This window comes from Hakea prostrata, chromosome 11, assembly GCF_041222555.1.
Source record: "Hakea prostrata isolate BN-2017 chromosome 11, UWA_Hpros_2, whole genome shotgun sequence".
Classification (NCBI taxonomy): Eukaryota; Viridiplantae; Streptophyta; class Magnoliopsida; order Proteales; family Proteaceae; genus Hakea; species Hakea prostrata.
The window spans coordinates 7,006,902-7,031,426 of record NC_142610.1 but is presented as its reverse complement, the minus strand read 5'-3'; the positions used below and the strand labels follow the sequence as shown (position 1 = coordinate 7,031,426).

Below are 24,525 nucleotides of genomic sequence, written 5' to 3'. Positions count from 1 at the left end.
TGTTATCACTTTCCACTCGCCTATATATAGCCTCCAACAAACCTTGTCTGATGGCCAACACCTCCTCCACTTCCACATCATTCTTATCTACAACTATCGATTTTGCCAACACTGGCGAGCCATCAGGCTTTCTGATGATGAAACCCAGACCAGACTTGGATCTCTCTTAAGCATCACAGTCAAGCTTCAGAAAAGGATACCTCAGAGGAAGCCAAAGAGGTTTTTCCGCCACTTGGACTATTTATTTACATCCCTTCTACTGTAATTCACCCCCTGTGAACTCCAAAATCTTCTCAATAATGGGTGTTGGCCTTAGCAAAAGAACAACCCTTCATGAATAGGCTTCTCTTTTTGGTAAAAGTAGAATCGAATTTTCACGAGTTTCATGCTCGGATTCCACCTGGGTCAAACTAATCAAAAACTTTGGGTTGCTTGATATATGGTAATAACCACATTTTTCCAACTTGATTTGCTTAATAGACTTTGACAAGATATACTTCCTTAATACAAGGCGGTAAATTACTTAGCATAAATTGCGGCTTCCATATGACATCAAAACTGACGAAACCCGGCCATGTTGGTCAATTGGGTGGGTCAATAGACCCATGACCCATTTCTAATCTCACATTCCCACCTAGACTAGACACATCTCTAATCCCAAGTCCCAACCCAACCTCTTTCTTTCTTTCATTTTTTTTTCCTTTCCTTTTTAAACTGGGTGAAAATATTATAAAAATAAGCTAAGGATTACCTATAAAAACTACATATAAATGAACCTTCTCCCCAGCTTTTCTTCTCTTGAAGAGCAGCTGGAAGGTAATTAATGTCAAGATGAATCTCCTCCACCACTGGAACCATGCCCGCTAAATAGTCAGTGCACCTATTGCTTTTCCTTGTGTTGTGCACAATAATTCATTGCTCGAATCTGTTCATAATCTCACATGAATATCTTCAACCATGCTAGCCGCATACCACGGAGTCTACCACTCCCCTCGAAGAATCTGAACAACGTTTAATGAGTCTATCCAAACCTCTAGATAACAACATTTAATGAGTCTGTTTGTACCGTAGCCATCATTTTCTGTTTTAGGATTTAAAAGAAAAAATGAAGCGTTGATTTGTTCTTTCTTTGTCTAAGGAAACTGAGAAAAGATAACATAATCAAATTTGAATTTAGGATCTACAATTAATAGAATTAGAAAAAGTGGAATTCCATACAAATCGAATTCCATGCAGATGCATTTGTATATGCTCTACTACCTCTTGAATCAATCAAACCGAAGAATAAAAAACAAGAGGTCATTGAAAATGAGTGGTGCTATGCAATTTTCTGGTGGTGGGGGCAATTGACTCTGTTAGGGAGAGAGGAATAGCTTTATCCACACCTAAGGGTATTTGGATAATTTTTATACTTAGAAGGTATTTGGATAAAATTTTAAAATGACTTAGTTAAGGTAAGGATATTTAGATAATTTTACTAGTTATTTAACAACAAAATTTAACTTTGGGTAATTTGATGTATGTAGGTGCCATTAATTTTGGAGATAATAATTATTGATCACTAGTTTCACCTAAAAAAATAGTGAGTGTCATATAATTTTCTGAAAAAAAAAAAAAACCTAATCACTGAACCACTGCTTTTTGAACTTAGTGTATCCTTTCAATGTGAGCAGGTTTCATTGCAAACAAGCCGGAACTTTTCTTTCCCATGTCAGTAATTTCTTCTCTAAAGATAATAGCCACCTAATTTCACCTCAATTTCCATTGAAGGTCACTTCAAACTTTGAACAATTGATTCAGGATTTCTCATTTCCTGCAACTAAATGCGCCGTGAAACACAGAAGCATAAGTCATTACATTTCTTACTTCATCATTGCTTTATCCATCTGTTTTCAGTCCTATAAATAGCCCATGACCTCACTAATTTACTATCACTTTTCCATCAATCAACTTCTCATTTCCTTTTTCCTAGTTACTATCTCATCTATACATCCAACTGCTATCAACTTCTGTGTAACTCACCCAGAAAATGGAAACGAAGAAACCGATGAATTTTCTTCTCTCACTTCTTATCTTTCTCTTCTTTTTTCCATCTTCTGGTGGTTCTGCAACCTATAATGTAGTCAGCTTAGGTGCCAGACCCAACAGCGGAGCCAATTCAGCCCCTGCTTTCCTTCGTGCATGGGAAATGGCTTGTGGTTCTCCAAGCTCCGCCACAGTCTATGTGCCCCCAGGAAAATATTATCTGGGCAAGGCTCATTTTGTTGGGAGTTGCAGGAACAATGATATTACGATTCAAATTGACGGAACTCTTCTAGCTCCGGCGGATTATCGCGTCACGGGCGACGCCGAAACCTGGCTCTTGTTCGAGGGAGTCGTTGGGGTTTCAATTTATGGTGGTACCATTAACGGGCAAGGGAACAATCTGTGGGCTTGTAAGGCTTCAGGAAAAAATTGCCCGCATGGAGCTAGGGTACGTTAAAGCCCAAGGCCATTATTTTGGTTTGAATTCACCCAGAAAACATCATGTACATGATGTTTTTCTTCCTTTTCTTCTTCTGTGTTCTTGCAGAATCTAGGCTTCACAAACTCAAAAGACATTGTTATCAATGGACTAGCATCAGTAAACAGTCAAAAGTTTCACATTGTCATTAATCACTGTGACAATGTAAACCTACAAGGGGTGACAGTCATGGCCCCCGGGAACAGCCCCAACACCGATGGTATTCATGTGGAGATGTCAACCGGTGTCACGATTAAGAACGCCAACATCAAGACGGGAGACGACTGCATCTCGATCGGACCGGGCACTTCGAATTTGTGGATAGAGAACATTGCTTGTGGACCTGGACATGGCATCAGGTGAGGAAAATGGTTTCCATGTTCTGATTATATTTGTTGAATCTGGTTTATGTGGAGGTATTCAAATATAGAGAAGACTAAACATGTAGATGTGTGTCTTTGCAGCATTGGAAGTCTGGGCTGGACTCTAAATGAACCTGGAGTCCAGGATGTAACGGTTAAAACAGTTACTTTCACAGGTACCCAGAATGGGTTTAGAATTAAGTCATGGGGAAGGCCAAGTCATGGATTCGTCAGTCGTGTTCTTTTCCAAGATGGCATCATGCGAAATGTCAAAAATCCTATCATAATTGATCAAAAGTACTGCCCACATGATGAAGATTGCCCTGGACAGGTACAAAAAATACCAGGGTAAATTTGGGATACTGGTTTCTAAATTGAAATGTGCTCCTATTGCACTTCAAGTTTCATTCAGCCTTTAAGCTGGACTTGAGCCTGATGGAACTCAACATTTATTTATTTTATGGAATTTTCCCTCTAATTTGAGGTTTGATATTCAAATGTTCTCATTAACAAGATTTGAATTGCAGGCTTCAGGGGTAAAAATTAGTCAGGTCACCTACAAAAATGTTCGAGGAACATCGGCGACCGAAGTAGCTGTGAATTTTGATTGTAGTTCTCAGAATCCCTGCACTGATATTGAGTTGGAAGACGTTAAACTAACCTACGAAAATCAAATCGCACAATCATCTTGCAACAATGCAGATGGCAAATCCTATGGTTTAATTCAGCCATCAAGTTGTTTAAAATGATGTGTGTTTTTTTCTCACTTATTATCTCGGCATTAAGAATGCTAGTTTCATTATATAGATGAATAGTAATGTATTGATGGACTAGTTAGAAAATGCACGTGCAAAATGCGCATTGTGCTTTATGTTCTTTTAGGAAATCCTATAGGTGTTGTTTGCAAGTTGATTAATCTTATGTAATCTTTTAGCTTTCTTGGGTCTTTAGAGAGAGAGAGAGAGTGTGTCAATAATGAAAATCAACATGCATTATTATCACTCTAATCATTCTAATTTTCGAAAAAGTAAACCCAAATTTAGTATCTAAGTTTGACGTTAAAAATAAAAATAAATCTAAGATGTTGAATAAATTTGAAAATTAAGCAAATTTAGTATTATGATCCATTCTTTACAAGGCATTTCAAAGTTCATGTTCTATACATCTTTAAATATGAATAATAATGTATTGATGGATATAAAGATCTTTGGATTTACAACAAGTGCCATATGCAATTTTATAGAATCAGCAAAAGATAAAATATTTTACCTTAAATACAATAGATAAAAATTTCGAAATAATTTCCATTTTCCATTTTCCAACCCTCCTGGGGGTTCAACCACCTCACTCTTAACTATGTCCTCTTTGTTGTGATCCACTTTCATCGAGAAAGAGTCCTTGTGATTTATATGATTTTATTATTAAGTCCTTTTTTTTTTTTTTCCTGTCAATGTAAATTCATTGAAGACTCTCTTCATTGACATTGAAGGCTCTCTTGATTAATGCTAGAGGATAAAAGAGAGGAGTTTACATGACAAGCTAGTGGGGACTGCCACCAAATACGATTGAGTTGAAATTTCCTAGCTTGTTGGGGACTGCCACCAACGACTGAGATTCTGAATATCTTGAGATTTCAAACTAAGCACTTCAAATCATGGAGTTATAATTTATAAAATTGTGTTTGGTTGTGGAAGAAATGTGAATTCATCCAAAAATTTATTTGATCGACATGATTTTGTGATGTACATTGTATGCTTTTTGAAATCTCGGATTTCACCCCACCTTCTCGGATTCCCTTTTCACTAACGTGTCGGTTCGATCGGTTTTCACCACGGGATTCCGCTGATCCGATGTCTGCTGTCCCGTTAGGAAGTCAACTTGAACATTACAAGATCTGCTAATATAATGAAAATATACATAATTAAAAGAGGTCAAAAAGTCTCTTGACATCTTGTATAAGACCATAGCTTGGCCAGTCAAGAGACTAGGCCTGACCATTTAAGGCCTTTATGGCTGGGAGACAATTGGAACAGAAAACAACCTGATTAATACAAAGTTCTAAAATAGCAAAAATAGCATCCCTAAGAGCTTCAAGTTCCATAATAAATGCAAAGAAACCAAAACAAAAGTAGGTTTTTGCCCAAATAAACCGGCTTGTTGGAATAACTACTTCTATCTGCTTGCTTTGAAGTACTATCCCAAGATGCATCCAAAAAAACTTTGAAACTGGTTCAAAGATGACTAAATTCCTCAGCCAAAACACTAGCAAAATTTATGGAACTTGAGTTCCCAGTTGAGTTCCCAATATTCAAGTCTTGGTTAGCAGCATTATCTTGAACCCAGTTCACTTCATTAAGCAACATGTACATCTAATTCAAAGAGTTAGTAAGTGAAGCAATTTTTCCATTGAACAGTTGGTCATTTCTTGCATGCCAGATTACCCAATATAAAATGTTGCATATAGTGTGAACATAATCACCTTGATTAGAAGCAATAAATTTGAGATCTAGAAAATCAAGCCAATTATGTATGTTATTCCCCGAGAATTCAGCAGTATCAACCCTTAGAGAAGAGACCCACCAACATGCCTTTGCATGATCACAATGAAATATGGAGCTATCAGTTTAAAAAAGAGTCTTATTTTCAAACATTGCAAGACAACTTTCTAGGCTGCTGGTCCCATTTGTGAATGATTAAAAAAAAGAAGTTCTAAAGTTAATTGATCACTATAATTTTAAATTAAAATGTTTTATTTGTTGGCCTAATAGCTCAGTTGGTTACAGTGTCATGGCAATAACGCGAAGGTCATAGGTTTGAGATGTGTTTGGGCCTATTTTAATATTTTAGTGACTATTTCTTACTTATAGTAAAGTCCAAAGACTTATATTTTCCAAGCATTCCTTTTAAGCTAACACCCAAGTCCAAAGACCAAATTGGTAAGGCTTGGGACTGGGCTTTATGTTTACAGATCAAGCCTAGCATGGGAATTAGGGATGTGAAAGGGTAGGGTTGGGTCAAACCAGTCTAAACCTAACCTTACCCTCGGGATCTCAACCCTAAATTTGAAATCCTAAACTCAAATCTTACCTTTATAATAAGAATTCCTCCATTAGAGTCTATATATACCCTAAGTCCTCTTATGGAGTCATTTGTGATTTGCTATTTTTGGTTTAAAGTTTTGGGTGAGAGTTGTTGTAATGCCATTCTAACGACTGGTTGAGAGATCTCTACTATAATTGCCTTCCTACATAATGAAAGTTCTTCTTTCTCATGGATGTAGCATACAAAATTGATGTGTGAACCACGTTAAATCTATATGTTCCACCAATTTGTTCATAATCTTGTTCATGATTTCTTGGAGTTCATTCTAACAACTATATAAAGGGTAGAAGTCCAACCACAAGAAAATTTAAACTTTTGACCTCTTACTTATTTAAGTGTTGCTGCTGAGCAAAAACCTTAGGGTTCCATTGATATTACTATTGTTATGAATTCAATGTGAGGAAACGATGGATTGATATTCAAGGCAAAAAGATTTCATGGACTTGTCTGAACTACCTGGATACCATGTTTTGGGTTCATCACGAATTGTTTTTGTAGGAAACTTGTGAAATAGGTAACAAAAAAGGTGAACTCAACTGATCGTCACTCACCAAATTCATTTGTAGAAGAGAAAATTAATTGTGGTATGCCCTTAAGACCTAGATATGTTTTTTCTTGCCTCGCTAGTTGAGCCAGGGTGTTCTGTTTCTGGGATTATGTTTTTGTTGATTGGTGGTCATGAATTTGTAGTTCAAATACTGTACCTTTTCCTTTTCCTGGTAGAGTTCATTATAATTAATACGTACATAGCAATATTTAACAGAAAACAAATCAAGATAAAAGAACCTCAAAGCAAAGTACTAATGACGGTCAAAATAACTAATCATATCTTTGTATGTAGACTTCGGAGCCACCTACAATCAAATCCTAAGGATTCTGCAGTAGAGTGGGGACTACTATACGTTTTTGTTTCTATACTTTTTTTTTTAATTTTAATTTTTTGGTTTGCCAACCCCGGTTTATATACCGGTGGTTCGACCCGCATCGCACACCTGATTGTGGTGGGTGAGTCTCCCAACGGGGATTTTTTGCATCTACAAGAATTCGATACCGGAACCTTGCTTAAGCGAACCAAGCTGCTTACCTACCACTTGGATCAACCCCAGTTGATTTTTGTTTCTACTCTAGTTATGAGTAATATTTTTAAAATTTTTTTATTATCATAAAAAATAAAAAAAACACTTCGATTTATTTAAGAATGAGAAAAATAAAATAGACTAATTGTTAGGTTTTTTTTTATTAAAATCTATATTATCTATATTATCTATATTAAGTTTCAAAATAGTTTTTGCATTTCTTTCATTTAATTATTTTGTTAGTGTGTGGGACCCATGAGGTAAGGGTGGTAATGAGGCACCATGAGTAAATTAGGCCCTTTATGACCTTGGTTATGAGGCTTTTCATGACATTGGTTATGGGTCTTAAAGGTCTTGATCATGGTGGTGTGGTGGGCTTACTTGAAGGGTGGAATTTACTTAAATACTAACTCTTGACCATCAATTCTCATTTAAACTTCATGATCATTCATGGCCATTACCATGAGTGGGTTAAGATTATTGAATGGATTAAATCCACTTCACTGCCTTAAGAATCCTAAAGGGTGTAAAGTGAGGTTTGGGCCTATAAAAACCCAACCCTTTCTTACATGTGGTGTGTAATTGAGACATTCTTCACACTTGCATAGTTTGTGTTACAAAGCTAATTTATTTCTTTGAGTTGATATAAGTGTTGTGTTGTAGCTTTTGGCTCCTTGAAGGGGTTAGAAGAACTACCTCATCTTCTAGTTGAAGGTTGTTTTATCTTGGAGGTGGTGGTGTAAAGAACCATTGGTAGTAAGGTGCATCAATTACCTTAAAGACAACACTCAAGGTGTGACTCAACCTCATTGATCGATGGTTCGTTCGATTGCAACATCAAGCTTTTCAGATTGGCTAGGATCTTCATCTTTCAATTGTGTTGCAATTTTATTTTATTATTATTTTTTTTTGTAGAATTTGTAATACAATTACCCCCACACTGATACCTCATCGGCAACGGCGCCAAAAACTTGTTTTTGCAAAATAAAAATAACCGCAAGCGCACGGTATCATGTAACTAATGGGTCAATCTCAAGGAGATATGCCACTTTAAAATTTACATCTTAATGATAATACGAGAGTGCAATGATTCAAATTTGTTAACTAATTAATTAAACTAAACGAGCGGTCATAATCCATCCATTTTCTAATGTGATCAAATTGAGACTAAACATAATACAAATATAACCAACGCATAAATAAAAGGTAGAAAAAAAATGAAGAAATGAAATAACAAAGCAATAAAAAGAAAAGGGAAACCTTAACCAAAGAGAGGCATGACTGTAGGCATCTTTGATCAAGGACCCAGGGGGAAGGGAGAACAATAAATAAATGCAAGAAAAATAAATTGCAGAAAGTAAATAACAAAGCAACAAAAGGAAAAGGGAAACTTTAACCAAAGAGAGGCATGACTATAAGCATCTTTGATCAAGGACCCTGGAGGAAGGGAGACCAATATATAAATGCGAGAACAATAAATTGCAGAAAGTTGTTGCAATTTTCGTAATTTATTTGAAAATTCAAACAATTTGTTTTTTTTCTTTCTAAAGGTTGAGTCTTTTCCTAAAAGACACCTAAATGGCCAATAGGTGTCTTTGCTCAAACATGCCTTAAGGGAAAGGATAAAACCTTTGGAGACAATCTTCGTTGGTGTCTCTTGCTCTCCTATATAAAGGTGGGAGGGGTTTGTTATTCTTGCACGAACATTTTGAAAAGCATTGATTTTCTTTAAATTGTGTCATGAAAAACAAATTGGTGAATGTAGCTTTACGGATCCCTTAGTCCATCAATTACGAGGTGCACTGCCTCTGTGATGGAGGGGTTGATTGATCTTGGGGGTGAAAACTCATTCTCGACCCGTGTGCACTATTCGGGGTGTTTAAATACCTTAAAGAAAGTGTCAGTCACGCACGTTTCAACTCCACCATTTTTGACAAGGAGATCATTCATGCTATTTGAAGTAAGATAAGTTTTCATATTTATGATTATTTTTTATTTGTCTTATACGATTGACCATGTGGTAATGTATTTTCCAACAGTTTTAAGGTGTTTAAATGGTATAAGACTTGGTATATGACTGTTTGAATTATTATACGCATGAAATCTTAGAGTTGATTCCAAGGTAGAAGAAAACGATTTAAAACGTTGCTAGTTAGGCTTGATTTGTTTCTTGGGTTCATGATCACTCTTTCGGTTTTTTCCTGTTATTTCAATGGATGTAATGATTACTTAGTTCTTTTGAGAATTTTTAAGTTTTGGATCCTTTAGTTGTTCCCAAGGAGTCTTGGTTCACGCTTGATATGATTTGTTTACGATGGTGGATTGAATCCCAATTAACTTTGGATTTAGACTATTGACACATGTTGTAAGGGAACATTATGGTTTCTGTCAAATTTGAATCGTCTTTCATTTCTAAGAATACTCTGATATATTTGGGTTTAAAATCCCATTAGCATTATTGGCATGTCGAGCCCATTTCATGCCATGTGGCCATCTTCCAGTAAGATTTTAAAGTTGGGTTTAGTTAATTCATTCGTTTACAATCAGATGTTTACCCATCAAACTTTCATGATTTGATTTACATCGTTAGTAGATCACCCATCGAATATGGATTCTCAACAGAGAGGAAAGAAAGTTTCCAAATATGCCATACACAAAATTGATCTCAACTTTTAGCCAAAGCAACAAGGACCCACAAAACTCATAGATGGTCCAACGCCTTAAGTTAGGACTTTTTATTTTTTTAAGGAAAGTCTCATCTCAACATACATATAAGTTACCTTCCGTTTTTATGTGTTCTCCATGGGTACCAAAACCAACCAACCTTGCATTGGCTTTAAGTTTTCTTCTTATATGTTAGTAGTATTTCAATTGCCTCTAGTATCTCAAATTTGTTCTTAAAAAAAAAGACAACCAGAGAAGCATAGCAAGTAAAAATGACCATTGTTATAAACATTTATGTTTATCCATGTGGATTTCATATGATTATTTATTGTTTTTAGTCATGCGAAATGGGTTAATGAATAAAGTAGTTCTAAGGCCAGGAATATCAAGCGTGTGAGGTGGAAGGTTGGAATCATGCTTTATAAATGTAATTTGAATAAATTGCACTGGCATCTCAAAATGAAGGCCTTAAAACACTAACACCGCACTTTATATTTAAAAAACACAGAGACCCCAAAATTAGATTTTTATTGGATATATTTGTCAAATTTATCAGTGAAAACCTTTTAGACACTATATATTCCTTTTTATGATATAACTATTTTGCAATTAAACAATTAAGACTTATGCCACCTTTTACTTTGGAATCCTATCTTTTAACCCTATTAAACAATTTTTGGGAATAACATGAAGGGCAAAATAGTGAAATAAATACATTTTGTCTCTGATATATTCTCTTTATTTTATAACACGTTATCAGCATGATTCCGCTCGAAGAACGAATCCGCTCTAAGTATTGCGTTTTGAGAAGAAAGACAGCAGACTATGTATCATTATGTTTTCTATTCCAAAGTGAAAAGAATGATCGACCTCATCGCACGTTTTTGTAAACAATGGAGTTTACCTTGTCCATCTTGAAATGTAAGTGCATCATGATAAAAATGTATGTGTTTTATTGAATCTAAGAATCAATCAAATAATAAGATATTATGTTGTTTTAACAATTGTGGTTTTATATATTGTATATAGTGGTTGCTAGCTTTGCACCACAAATATATTAGATACAAAGAAGAAATTCTATCTTCTTTGATGTATCATCCCTTCAATTGAGCTTTGCATGCAGCATAATCTTCATATAATATTGTTGAAATTCCTTCTTCTAGTAGAAGACTGCATGCTTCATGAATGTGTTGTATCATTGATCTTAACCAAATATAAAATAGCTAACATTCACTTGAAAATAAATAGCATGTTTGAGATCTAGTTTTATGTAGATCAGATAAATATCTTGCATCTGCAAAACTAATAAGTTGATATCCACATTCATAAAATAATATCATGTCAATAATTTCCTAAATATACTGAAATATATGTTTTATAATATTTCAGTGTCTTCGTATTGGAGAATAAATAAATCTTGTTAATACATTTATAGAAAATGCTACATCCGATTGTGTATTATCACCAAGATACATTAATGCCCCAATTGCACTAAGATATGGTACTTCAAGACCAAGAAATTCTCCACTATTTTCTTGGGGTCGAAATGAATCTTTCTTTATATTGAGCGATCTCACAACCATTGGGGTACTTAATGGATGTATTTTATCTAGATAAAATCTCTTCAAAATATTCTCTATATAAGTTGATTGATGAACGAATATTTCATTCGTCAAATGCTCAATTTACAAGTCAAGACAAAACATTGTCTTTTCAAGATTTTCATTTTAACTTTCTTCAAATAATCTACTGCTTTTGGAAACTCTTCAGGAGTTTCAATGATATTTAAATCATCATTATATATACTTATTAAAATTAGATACATATCCTTTAATAAAGGCATAATAATAAATTGGATCATTTTTATGCTTTTCATTTAGTAAATATCCACTAAGGAGATTACCATATATGCCTTGATAATCTTTGAAGCCTTATTGAACAAACTTCCTAGGAATTTTTATATGCTTCAGTCATTTTGAATCCTTCAAGGATTTACATATATATTTCATATTCGAGTGAGCCATATAAATAAGCTGTAATAATATCCATTAGACGCAGATCAAATTTTTCATATACTGGCAGATTAATAAGATATCTGAAGGTGATTGCATCCACCACAAGAGAACATGTTTCCATGTAATCAATGCCAGGCATCTGCGAAAATTCTTGTGCCATAATTCACGATTTATATATCACGATTTCATTCTTTTTCTCATTTCATTTTTTCGCAGAAAACTCAATTGTACCACAGTGGCTTTATACCTTCGATTGTTGGACTACAGGTCCAAAAACTTTATTTTTCAAGCGAATTCAATTCTGCTTGAATTGCGTCTCTACATTTTGGCCAATCATTTCTTGTTTATATTCATCAACAAATTTATGTTCAAGATCCTCGTCTTGATGTATTATTTCAACAATAAAAAATGTTGTCGACAACTTTATCTTTTCGGTTCCATCTTTTTCCTGCAATGACATAACTAATCGAGATCTCTTCATTATTTTCAGGTACCTGAACCTCTTTTGGGGTTTTATAGAAAGTTATGTCTTCAGGATCTTAATAATCAATTGTCTCCATATTATGACCATCTTGATCATTTGCTCCTTTCCTTTTCTAGGATTTTATCATTGGAACCGATTGATCTTCCACGTTTTAAACGTGGTTTATTTTCATTTGCACTGATAGATTGTCCTACTGGGACATCAATTCTAATTGGAGCATTTACAGCTGGAATATGAGATTTAGTAACTCTTAGCAGGTCAGCAAATCTAGCAGTTGATTTATAATATTTATTGCATTATCCTTTGAACTTCAAGTTCACAGTGCTCAGTGCGAGGATCTAATGAGATAATGATAATGCATACAATCAATTTCTTTTTCCAACTGTTTATTCTCTCCCTTCATGTTGGAAAAACTAATTCATCAAAATAATACTCAGCAAGTGTTGCATTAAATAAATCTCCTATCCTTAGCAATATATTGAATTATATAAGGAGATTTATATCCAACATATATTTCCAACTTTATTTTGAGACTCATCTTTGTGAGCTGTGGTGGAGCAATTGGAACGTAAGCCGTACATCCAAAAATTTTAAGATGATAAATATTTGGCTTCTGACCATAAGCCAATTGTAATAGGGAGAATTTATGACAACTTTTTGGTCTAATGCGTACAAATGATGCTTTGTTCTCATAAACAATGGTTTAGCAATTAATTGGAGACAATTAATAAATAATTTTACCAAACCATTTTGGATATAAACATGAGTAACAGGCTATTCAACTGTGATCTCAGTTGTTATACAATAATCATAAAGCCTGAGATGTAAATTCACCAGCATTATCAAGACAAACTGTCGTTATCTTATAATTCATAAATTATATTCTTAATCTCATTATTTGAGCAAACAATCTCGCAAACACCAAATTGCGAGTTCATAATGAACATACATGTGACCACTTTATAGATACATCTATTAAAATCATATATTATCTGAATGGTCCACATGATGGGTGAATGGGCTCATATATTTCACCCTCTATACGTTTCAAAAACGTAGAATGTTCAATCTCAACTTTAGCTGGTGAATATTTAATAATAATTTTTTTCTTGAGAACAAGCAATACAAGAAAATTCACTTAATTGAAGAATCTTCTGGTTCTTCAATGGATGACAATTGAATTTTCAATAATTTATCGCATCATACTTGATCCGGGATGGTCCAACCGGTCATGCCAAATAATAAAATTATTGGAATCAATGTTCATTTGATTTACCCAAGCATGTGTTTCAACCATGCGATATTCGTGTAGTACAAATTGGGAGAAATATTTAATACCTTTGTATAGATATTTACCTATACCATTATTTGTAGTCTCAATTTGATAATCATTTTGGCAAATAGCTTTGAAACTTAATAAGTTTCTTTGAAACTTACTACAAAATAATGAATTATTCATAGCCAATTTTATCTCCCAGATAATAATAGATTAGCTCTTCCAAAGCTTCTAATCAATGTTGTACTCATGGTGGGAGATCTCGCGAGATATCTCGTTTTTTCACATTGGCGAGACGAGATGGAGGTCGAGATCTGCGAGTTGGGATATCTCGCTCGAGATCTCGCCATATCTCGCTATATCTCGCCATATCTCGCCCTGGATCTCACTGGAACTTTTAATTTTTGCCTTTTTTGTGGATTTTGGCTGAATTTTCACTTGCAACTACTCTTAGCACATCTAGAACAAGGAAGATCAATCATTCTCTACTTGTCTTATGAATTTATGATTTAATGATTTATATAGAATTTCTAATGGTTGTATAATTATTTTATTCTTGAAAATTGAGATTGTGATACTCATATGGATGGAATTTTGATAATATTTAAGTTAATTGATGCATTTGATATACTTGCTTTTCATTTATATGCTTTAAAGGTTCTATATTACATATTGTATAACATTGCATTCCTTAATCCTACTACATTTCGGTTTCACACTATGGGTAGACTTAGAAATCATACATAGGGTTGTTTCTGACAAATCCAAGGCCACCAACGTGTTCAAAAGGCCTTAAATAAGCTAAATACCAAGTTTCAACCCAATTAGGACCCTAAAACCCACCGAGATGGGCCACCGAGTTGACGCCAAAAAATTGTATATCTCGACCGAGATCTCACCGAGATGGTCGAGATCTCTCTTTTTCAAGGTGGTGAGATCTCTCTCGAGAGCGAGATCTTCTACCATGGTTGTACTACCGATTTTTTATGAACATTGACTTCCACATCATTAAATAAGAAAATATGTATATTTTTTCTCTCAGTATAATATGCATCACAGCATATAAGAGAATATTCACATTCTTCATAAAAAATTAAACAAAATATATTAAAAGATATATAGAAAGTCAATAAAAAAAATTATAGAGGAAAAATATTAAATTTAAGATAAACTAACTTATGAGATGAGATTTGAAGAGAAAAGAATTACATAATCAAATCTTCAACTATTATCTTCAAAGAAGATTGCAACATCTAGATGTGTAGTATCTGTGAGGCCATCAAAATCATTCCTTTTATAGGCAAAAATTGTTCAAGTATCATGATTTGAAAAATCCAATTTATCTCCACATTATTTTTATTTCTTTAATTAAGGCTTGACAAAGCTTAATTAAATATTGTGGAGTATGACAGATACATGTCTAATAGCTTTCATTCCACATCGGTAACAAATATAATATTCACTTCTTAAATTGTTATATTGAGAATCCATATTGTTCTCTTATTTATTTCCATAATAATGACGGTAATTATTCCGTCTTTTGCCTCATCCTCTTCCACAATCATGACCATATTTTTAATTTTGTCTTCTTTCAGGCATATCATGAATTGCTGTATTCACTTCAGGGAATGGAACAGAACCAATAGGATGAGCTTCATGAATTTTCATTAATAGTCCATTATTTCACTCAGCCACAAATATGCATTATATCATTCAGAGTATTTCTTAAAACTCCTTTTACAATATTGTTATTGTAACAACAAATCTGAAACTTTAAAATTTGCTGGCATATTTTCATGAATAATATTTTCTCCTTATAATTTCAACAGAGAATTAATTTAAAAAACTACAGAACTGTATTTATTTACAGTTTCAAATCTTGCAACTTCATGTGCATCTGCAGAACTGTATTCATATACAGTTTCAAGTCTTGCAACTTCAAGTGCATCTGTAGAACTGTACTCATTTACCGTTTCAAATCTTGCAACTTCATGTGCATTTGCAGAACTGTACTCATTTACAGTTTCAAACATTGCAACTTTATGTGCATTTAATAATATTTGTGGTGCAAAGCTAGCAACCACTATATACAATAAATAAAATCAATTATTAATGACAAATCACAATTGTTAAAGAAATCTAATATCTTATTATTTTTTATTCTTAGATTCAATAAAACACATACCTTTTTATCATGATGCACTTACATTTCAAGATGGATAAGGTAAACTCCATTGTTTACAAAAACGTGTGAGGAGGTCGATCATTCTTTTCACTTTGGAATAGAAAACATAATGATACATAGTCTGCTGTCTTTCTTCTCAAAATGCAATACTTCGAGCGGAATAGTGCTGATAACGTGTTATAAAATAAAGAGAAAATATATTAGATACAAAGAAGAAAGACAAGATGAGTTCAATCAGAATTAATTCATTCAGTTGAGTGCATTACATATTTATAGTAGAAGGAGCATCTACTCTGCATATGGAAATACAATATATGATTCTTGCACACAATAAGATATTCTTGATATGGAAAGATAGATTGCCACCCAAGATAGAAGGTGCATAGAATGGAAATATTGACTGCCAATATTGTGTAATGAGATGGTTGTGATCTTCACCAATATTGCATCCTGAGGTAATTGAGATCTTCAATTGGAAGTACAATCTCTTTGGGGTAATGGACATCCATAATAAATATTATTTATAACAATTATATATTTTTTGTGAACAGTATTGTTACCTTTGGGATATCTTTAAGAAAATTTTAACATAAAAAATTTACAAGGTTGGCTTAGTTGATAATGACCAACACTTTTTAGTGAAAATGTCATGGGTTGGATTATTTTTTATGGTATATGTAATTGTTGAACAATTATCGGAAGAAAAAAATATATAATATATATAATGACTAAAAAAGCAGCAGTTTCAAAAAATTCCAATATATAAAAAAAACAGAATCTTAAAATAAATAAAAAAGAATAATGAGGGAAGTATTCTGCATGAATTACCTTTTAGCCTAGAGAGAACCAGGGTTTAGATATAAGCTTCTAGGCTTGTCTGAGAAGGTGGTCAATATTATTGGTTTGAAATTTTCAAAAACCAAGCGCTCTTTGGGAAGTGGGTAAACTCCAAAGTTTTATCTCAACTGATAAGTTCATGTCTTTGTTTACTCCAAAAACAGATTAGTGCATGACTTTTTACTTCTGTTTGCATTCAGAAAAGACATGATACAGAATCCAACTTTTTAACAAATCTGGGAGAGAAAAACAAGCCGTTTGAAAAGATGGGATGGTAGACAAAACTAATCTGATGAATCTATAAGGTATATAACATGAAAAGATAGAGTTTAGCACCATATACTATTTCCATTGAAAAGGAGATTCATAATAATGTCTCATCTGTCTTGATGATAAAGCATATTTGTGCTTGTTTCTTCAGCTAATTTATTTTCTTGGGGCCTCTTTATCGAACTGCAATCGTGTTGTGAATTTTACATTTAGAAAAAGTTCTAGATCTAGAATAAAAAAAAAACCCATTAAATTTGAGATTTCATTTGTATAACAATTTAGTTCAGTGCACCACCTCGATTCGATAAAGCAATTAACCATCACTGTGAGAAAGAAATCCACTCATTAAATTCCCTGCCCCAGTTCATCATTCTGTCTGGTTCAATGGTTGAAACGTTCAAGTTTTGTAGATTAAACTGATAAAACAAATGTTTTTTTTTTGGGTATGGATTAACCAAATGAATCAATAATGCAAGAAGTTAAAACCTATCTCATACGATTAGTGCTGACCTCACAGATCCAATCAGATTCAAGTTCAGAACCACTTTTTTGGCCCAGTTGGTTTGGTAGACCCGGACTTGCTTCAACTTGGAAAATTAAAAGAACCACCGAGTTCTATATTAACGAGCTTTACCTGGAAATCTCTCTTCACAATAATTCTAGTTTCAAATCCTGATCACCATGGAAGAAGAAGAAGCAAAAGAAGCTACTCACATTGTGATTCTACCCTCACCAGGAATGGGTCACCTTATCCCACTGGCCGAGTTTGCAAAGCGACTCGTTCTCTATCGCCACTTCTCAGTTACCTTCACTATCCCAAGTGATGGTCCTCTCCCCAAAGCCCAGAAAGAAGTCTTGAATTCCCTTCCCAGAACCATTAATTCTGTGTTACTCCCATTTGTTAATTTTGATGACCTCTCCTGTGATGCACCTCAAGAAGTTCGCATTCGTCTCACCATCTCTCGTTCTCTTCCATCTCTTCGGAAGGTACTCAAGGACCTAACTATGAACACATCTCGTCTTTCTGCCTTGGTTGTTGATCAATTTGGCATTGATGCGTTTGATGTCGCCAAGGAATTCAAGATTTTATCTTACCTTCTCTTTCCCTGTACAGCTATGTCATTATGGTTGTTCTTTTATTTGCCAAAGCTAGATGAGATGTACTCTTGTGAGTATAGAGATCTACCTGAACCGGTTCAATTGCCTGGGTGTGAACCGGTTCATGGAAGTGATCTGTTAGAACCGATTCAGGACCGAAAGAACGAAGCCTATTCATGTGTTCTTGATCTCTCTAAAGGTGTTGGATTGGCTGATGGTGTTCTTCTGAATAGCTTCATGGATTTGGAACCGGGTGCTATCAAGGCTTTTATGGAAGGTGGTGAGTTGTGCATACCTCAGGTCTATCCGGTTGGACCACTCATAAGGACCGGTTCAGGAGATGAGGGTGATGTAAATGAATGCCTGAAGTGGTTAGATGATCAACCAGATGAGTCTGTCTTGTTTGTTTCATTTGGGAGTGGAGGAGTTTTATCAGCAGAGCAGCTAAATGAATTGGCCATAGGATTGGAGGAAAGTGAACAGAGATTTCTATGGGTTATTAGAAGCCCTACTGGTAAATCTGTGTCTGCCAACTTCTTTGATGCTCAAAGCATTGGGGATCCATTTTCACATCTACCAGAAGGGTTCTTGGAGAGGATCAAAGGAAGAGGGCTTGTAGTACCTTCATGGGCTCCTCAGATCCAAGTGCTAAGCCATGGTTCTACTGGAGGGTTCTTGACTCATTGTGGGTGGAACTCAACTTTAGAGAGTATTGTTCATGGTGTGCCTCTGATTGCTTGGCCACTCTTTGCAGAGCAAAAGATGAACTCAGTGATGCTGGTGGAGGACATGAAGGTGGCACTGAGGCCTAAAGAGAGAGAAGATGGAATTATTGGGAGTGAAGAGATCGCCAAGGTTGTGAGGAACCTAATGGATGGAGAAGAAGGGCATAGAGCAAGAAGCAGGATGAAAGAGCTAAAGGATGCAGCAGGCATGGTGTTAAGTGAAGAAGGTTCTTCAACACTGTATCTCTCTGAAGTGGCACAGAAATGGAGGACTCATTTAACATTGTAGTATTTTGGAGTAATTTCCCTTCAGTGTGGTGAGAAGAGAAATCTGATCTTCATATTGTGAAATAAAGGTAGGAGTTTGATATTGTAGCTGTGATTGCACATTATAATTGACAACCTGTGTAATATTCATGATGCATAAGTATTGGAATGGTTTGGTAAAAAAAAAAGTATTGGAAATGTTGGTGAGACTACAAAAAATAATTTATTAAGAACAAAATTTTATAGAAAAAAAGTAGAAAATTGGGAATAATAGAGACACAAGAGGAAGCTAGATAAATTCCAATGAATTATAAGATTCAGTCACGTTTGATATTCTAATCTAAAGATAGTCATTGGATTTTATCTAGTGGGGTACTCATTGTGAGAGCCCCTTCAAAGAAAAAACCCAAATTCTACACGAAAACGGTGTTGTGGTGTGTGCCTTGCAACTAGACCTGTAAACGGATCGGATTCGGCTCGGATACACCAGTATCCGAATCCGATTAGCAAATCCGCTATCTGAATCTGAATCCAAATCCGGAAAAAATTTAGAGAAGACATCCAAATGCGATGCCGAAATTTTATCGGATATCCGATAATAATCCGATCCGATAACTATCCGATTATTGATTGATAATTGTCACTTTTTTATATTTTTTATTATAAAATTTTAATTTCCGATTACCGAATACCGGTATTCGAATTCGATTACCGGTATCCGAATCCGATTATCATCAATTTTTAAAGAAAAAATGTTAAATATTTTGCTCTATCCGGATAATTTTTATCCGGATATTATTCGATCCGATAAGCAATTATCCGAATCCGAATCCGGTTGCTTAGTGGACGGATTTAGATATTTTCCGGTAATAAAAATTTCGGATACAGATACCCTTAAATGAATACGAATGTGAATTCGATGGCGGATTTCGACTATCCATTTATAGGCCTACTTGCAACACCAATAACCCAAGGATCCAAAGCCAAGTGGTGCAGGTGTAATAAAAGCCACATTTAAGTAATTCATAAACCTATAAAAAATAAATAAAAATGTCATCTGCCTATGTTAGCATATCAGACACCTTATATTAGACACCTTTACTCTTGTAGGCCCTACAAGTGCTATTAGCTTATTGTGATCCATCATGTTTTTCAAATTTCAGCATGAGACAATGTGCTAAACCCATTGGGAATGGAGCTTCAGTGCCGTGGAAAAATTGCGTAGCAAACGGTCCAAATAGAATGGATGATCGAGGGTGAAATCTCGACAACCCGATTTGCATTTATTTCTTTTTGTTTGTTCAACCATACATATCCATACTTATCTGTAACAAAAAAAATACAAAATGAATGGTCGAGATTTCAACCTTGACCACTTGGGAGATCGTGGCCATACGCAGCTCAGTGCGAAAATGCACAGCACTAAAGTTGAATCCACCCATAAGACCTCCATTTAGCAACACTAGTGGTCTAGTTAACTTTATTAAGTAGCATATGGAACCTACCCACTTTTTAGGACTAAAATTTTTAAAGGACAACAAAGAGGAAGGTTTTTTGCACGCCAAGTTTGATTCAAGAACTCTTTCATAACCAAAGTATCCAATAAAATTGTTAGCTTAGGGATAAATAAATGTTTTCACAAATCGCTTTTCTTTTTTGGCAATGCTCCATGCTCTTTTGACATTAATTATTAGAGTACATCATTCACCTTTGAGGTCATTAAGTTTGAAAGCACCTTCTAGAAGAAATTGGCGCCATATGAATTGGCTTGTGCTTGCCTAAACTCAACACACATTTTGCCTTCCAAGTTAGGGTAATGAAGTTGTTATTTATTCCCGTTGACATTTGTTAAAATAAACACCAAAAAAATCACAAATTGAAACATAAACAAAACGAAAACACATAGAAATTTTAACTTGGTTTACACACCAATGTGGTACGCCACATCTACAAGAGAAAAAGAAGAATTTTTCTACTATATTAGTTAAAAAAAAATGGAGATCTCTCAACCAATCACCCGAACAGTGTTACAAGAACTCTTACCCAAAACCCGAAAGCAAAAATCTAAGATCTCACAATGACATAAAAGGCTAACATAAAGTGCATATGTATAAACTTCAATTGGATAAACAAGTCAAACCATCGAGCTAGCTTGTATATCGGCCCAAGCCTTTTGCTTCTATCACTGATCTCCAAAATCGGATCATTTGAGTTTGTCTGCTAAAAGTATGTCAATGCGGATCTATCTTCGAAATCGAACTACAACCTAACACTATTCATCATGACGAATAATTATTGCCCAGCCATTAAAAAGTCTACCTCCAAAAACTCTGATCTTTGATATCCTCACTTAATTCTGTAAGTTGTTCCATTAACTTGAAATTCCAAGGGAGGTAGCCAGCTCCTTGATCACAATGAAGGCTCTATCGATTACATTATGTCTCTTTGTCTAGCTTAGTTCTGCATACTTCACGCTTGCATAGAATATTTCTTCCCATAATCCATGAATTTTTGCAGGTTTGTCATAATAAAATGTTTTTTAATTAAAAAAAATATATTAAATCGGTTCCTTTACTATTAACATCATTGGCCCCACTAATTAGGATTAAAGGCTTTGAAGTAACATGATCATAAATGTCGTTATTAGTATTTTTCTTTCGTGGGTTTGTGGTAACCACGGGAAATGCCACCTTAAGACAAGGCGAAGTTTATTCCTGAAATCAGCCTTGAAATTCCGTAGAAAAAATAACGGTTTCCATATGTAACCATCAACATTTTATTGAGATTTTTATCTCTAAATTTTTTAAATATTTAGAGATGAGACTCACCTTCTACTGTGTGGTTCAGAAAAAAGAAACACAGTGTTCTCCACGAATGAAAAGCTGATCTTTCTGGGTGACTGGATTAACCCATGTCCATTTGAAACCTTGGTCAACTAAATACATTATGTTTCAACTTTATCAACCAGGCGAGTCAAACGGTTGAACTGGAGTTGAGAAATAAAGCTTTGAATTTAATGCAATTAACCTTGAAATGGGCGGGTTTCATTGCAGAGAAACCGGCAGCTTTCCTGCGCATGTTACTAGCTTCATCTCTACATGTATACGCACCTAACTTCATCTCCATTTCCATTGAAACTATGATGCAGGAATTCTTATTACCTGCAACAAACACGCCGTGAAAAACAACAACACGAGTCGTTCTTTACATGTCTCCCTTCGTTGCCTTCTCTATAAATAGGACATAACCTCACTATCACTTCTCCCATCAACTTCTCATTTCCTCTTTCTTTCTGTCTTTTTTCTACAGACCCGACTGCCATCAACTTCTCTCTCTCTCTCTCAAAACAATGGAAATGAAGAGGGCCATGAATTTTCTTCTCTCTTTGCTCTTCCTCTTCTTGACCCCATCTTCTGGTAGTGTAACCTATAATGTGGTCAGCTTAGGGGCCAGGCCCAACAGCAGGACCAACTCAGCTCCTGCTTTCCTTCGTGCATGGGCAATGGCTTGTGGGTCTAGTAGCCCGGCCACAATCTATGTACCTCAAGGAACATATTATCTGGGCCAGGCCAATTTTGTTGGGAATTGCAAGAACACTGGAATTACCATACAGATCGATGGGACTCTTGTTGCTCCGTCGGATTATCGTGTCACCGGCAATGCCGGAACTTGGCTGATGTTCGAGAAAGTCGTCGGTGTTTCAATTAACGGCGGAACCATTGACGGGCAAGGAAGCAGTTTGTGGGCTTGTAAGGCTTCAGGAAACCATTGCCCAGGTGGAGCAACGGTACGTACCTTAAAGCCAGCCCAATGGTTTGGAAAATATGTATCATGTAATAACAATTCTCTTTTATTTTCTCCTTGTGTGATCATATGCAGAATCTAGGTTTCATGAACTCAAAGGACATTGTTATCAATGGGTTAACATCAATAAACAGTCAGGAGTTTCATGTTGCCTTCGATCGCTGTGAGAATGTTAACGTACATGGGGTGACGGTCACCGCTTCTGGGAACAGTCCCAACACCGATGGCATTCACGTCGAGATGTCAACTGATGTCACGATTAAGGGTGCCAACATCAAGACTGGGGATGATTGCATCTCAATTGGTCCGGGTACTTCAAATTTGTGGATAGAGAATATTGCATGTGGACCTGGACATGGCATCAGGTGAGTCAAATGGTTTCCATGGTCTTATATTTGTTGGATTTGATATCAATTCAGCTCTTCAACTAGAGAGTAGACTTATTAAGCATGTATGATTTTGCAGCATTGGAAGTCTGGGCTGGGCTCTAAAAGAACCGGGAGTACAGAATGTGACAGTTAAAACAGTTACTTTCACAGGTACCCAGAATGGGTTCAGAATTAAGACATGGGGAAGGCCCAGTCATGGATTCGTCAATGGTGTCCTTTTCCAAGATGGCATCATGCATAATGTCGAAAATCCTATTATAGTTGATCAAAATTACTGCCCAAATGATGAAGATTGCCCTGGACAGGTATGATAATACAAGGGTATAGTTGGAATATTAGTTTCTTATCATCATACATGACCACATGTTACTCAATTGAATTGGGCCCCAATTATACCTCAGTTTTCAGTCCTTAAGCTGGACTTGAACCTGTGGGGACTAATTGAACTTTGAATTTATTTTATTTTTTATTTTTCCTTTTTTGGGGAATTCCTCCCCTAATTTGAGATTTGGTAATCAAACACGCTCATTAACAAGATATGGTTTGCAGGCTTCAGGGGTGAAAGTTAGTCATGTCACCTACAAAAATGTTCGAGGAACATCAGCGACTGAAGTAGCTATGAAATTTGATTGTAGCCGTCAAAATCCCTGCACTGATATTGAGCTAGAAGACGTGAAACTAACTTACCAAAACCAAATCGCACAATCATCTTGCAACAATGCAGTTGGCAATTCTTATGGTTTAATTCAACCATCAAGTTGCTTGAAATGATATTTTTATTATTCTTGGCATTGCTGCTGCTGTATATTACCAAATGAGAATGTTAGTTCCATTATATTGTTGAATCATTATGTATTGATGGATATGGAGAATTTTAAATAGTTAGAAAGGGAGAAAATATTTTTCATTGAATGGTGATTTCCATTTTCCAACCCTCGAGGCTTCAACCACCTCACTTTAATTATAGCTTCCCAACTTTTTTATGGGTAGAAGTATCTTCGTTGCTTTCTTTTCTAGTAACAAAAATATCTTTGCTACGATCCACTTTTTTCTTTTTTAAGAGAGTCCTCCATGTGATTTTTGGGCATTGGAGATTTACCTTATTGAACACATGGGATAATGCTGAGATATTATTTGAATATGATTCTATTACCAAGTCCTTAATGCTTTTGAAAATCCACTCAATCGATCTCCTCATCCCTTCAGATCAACGTGAATTCCGTCTAATCTATTAAAGAACAAACACCAATAAATCACAAGCAAGAACAAAAACAAATCTCACAATGAGTACAAAGATTTAACATGGTTCCTACACCAATATGGTGTGATACATCATCCACAAGGAAGAAGAACCGTCACTTTATAGGAAGAATTACAATAGAGATCTGAACCAATTGTCAACAAAGAATTACAACAATTCTTACCCAAAACCCTATAGCAAAAATTGCAAATCTCACAATAACTCTAT

At 35.2% G+C, this 24,525-nt stretch overlaps 2 protein-coding genes and 1 pseudogene across 2 annotated transcripts; all 3 read left to right on the top strand.

Moving 5' to 3' along the window:
* The first annotated feature begins 2,029 nt into the window (after positions 1-2,029).
* Positions 2,030-3,614, top strand: LOC148999826 (polygalacturonase-like). Its single transcript, XM_089140382.1, has 4 exons — positions 2,030-2,473; positions 2,573-2,862; positions 2,968-3,196; positions 3,393-3,614. Exons 1-4 carry the CDS (start codon positions 2,030-2,032, stop codon positions 3,612-3,614), a joined length of 1,185 nt encoding a protein of 394 aa, XP_088996508.1.
* Positions 3,615-17,426: 13,812 nt separating this feature from the next.
* LOC148999825 (hydroquinone glucosyltransferase pseudogene) lies at positions 17,427-19,134 on the top strand (annotated as a pseudogene).
* A 3,020-nt stretch (positions 19,135-22,154) lies between these two features.
* LOC148999824 (polygalacturonase-like) lies at positions 22,155-23,946 on the top strand. The gene is made up of 4 exons (XM_089140092.1): positions 22,155-22,651; positions 22,744-23,033; positions 23,134-23,362; positions 23,607-23,946. The coding sequence occupies exons 1-4, from the start codon at positions 22,214-22,216 to the stop codon at positions 23,826-23,828; spliced, it is 1,179 nt and encodes a 392-aa protein (XP_088996218.1). The 5' UTR covers positions 22,155-22,213; the 3' UTR covers positions 23,829-23,946.
* Positions 23,947-24,525: the final 579 nt, after the last annotated feature.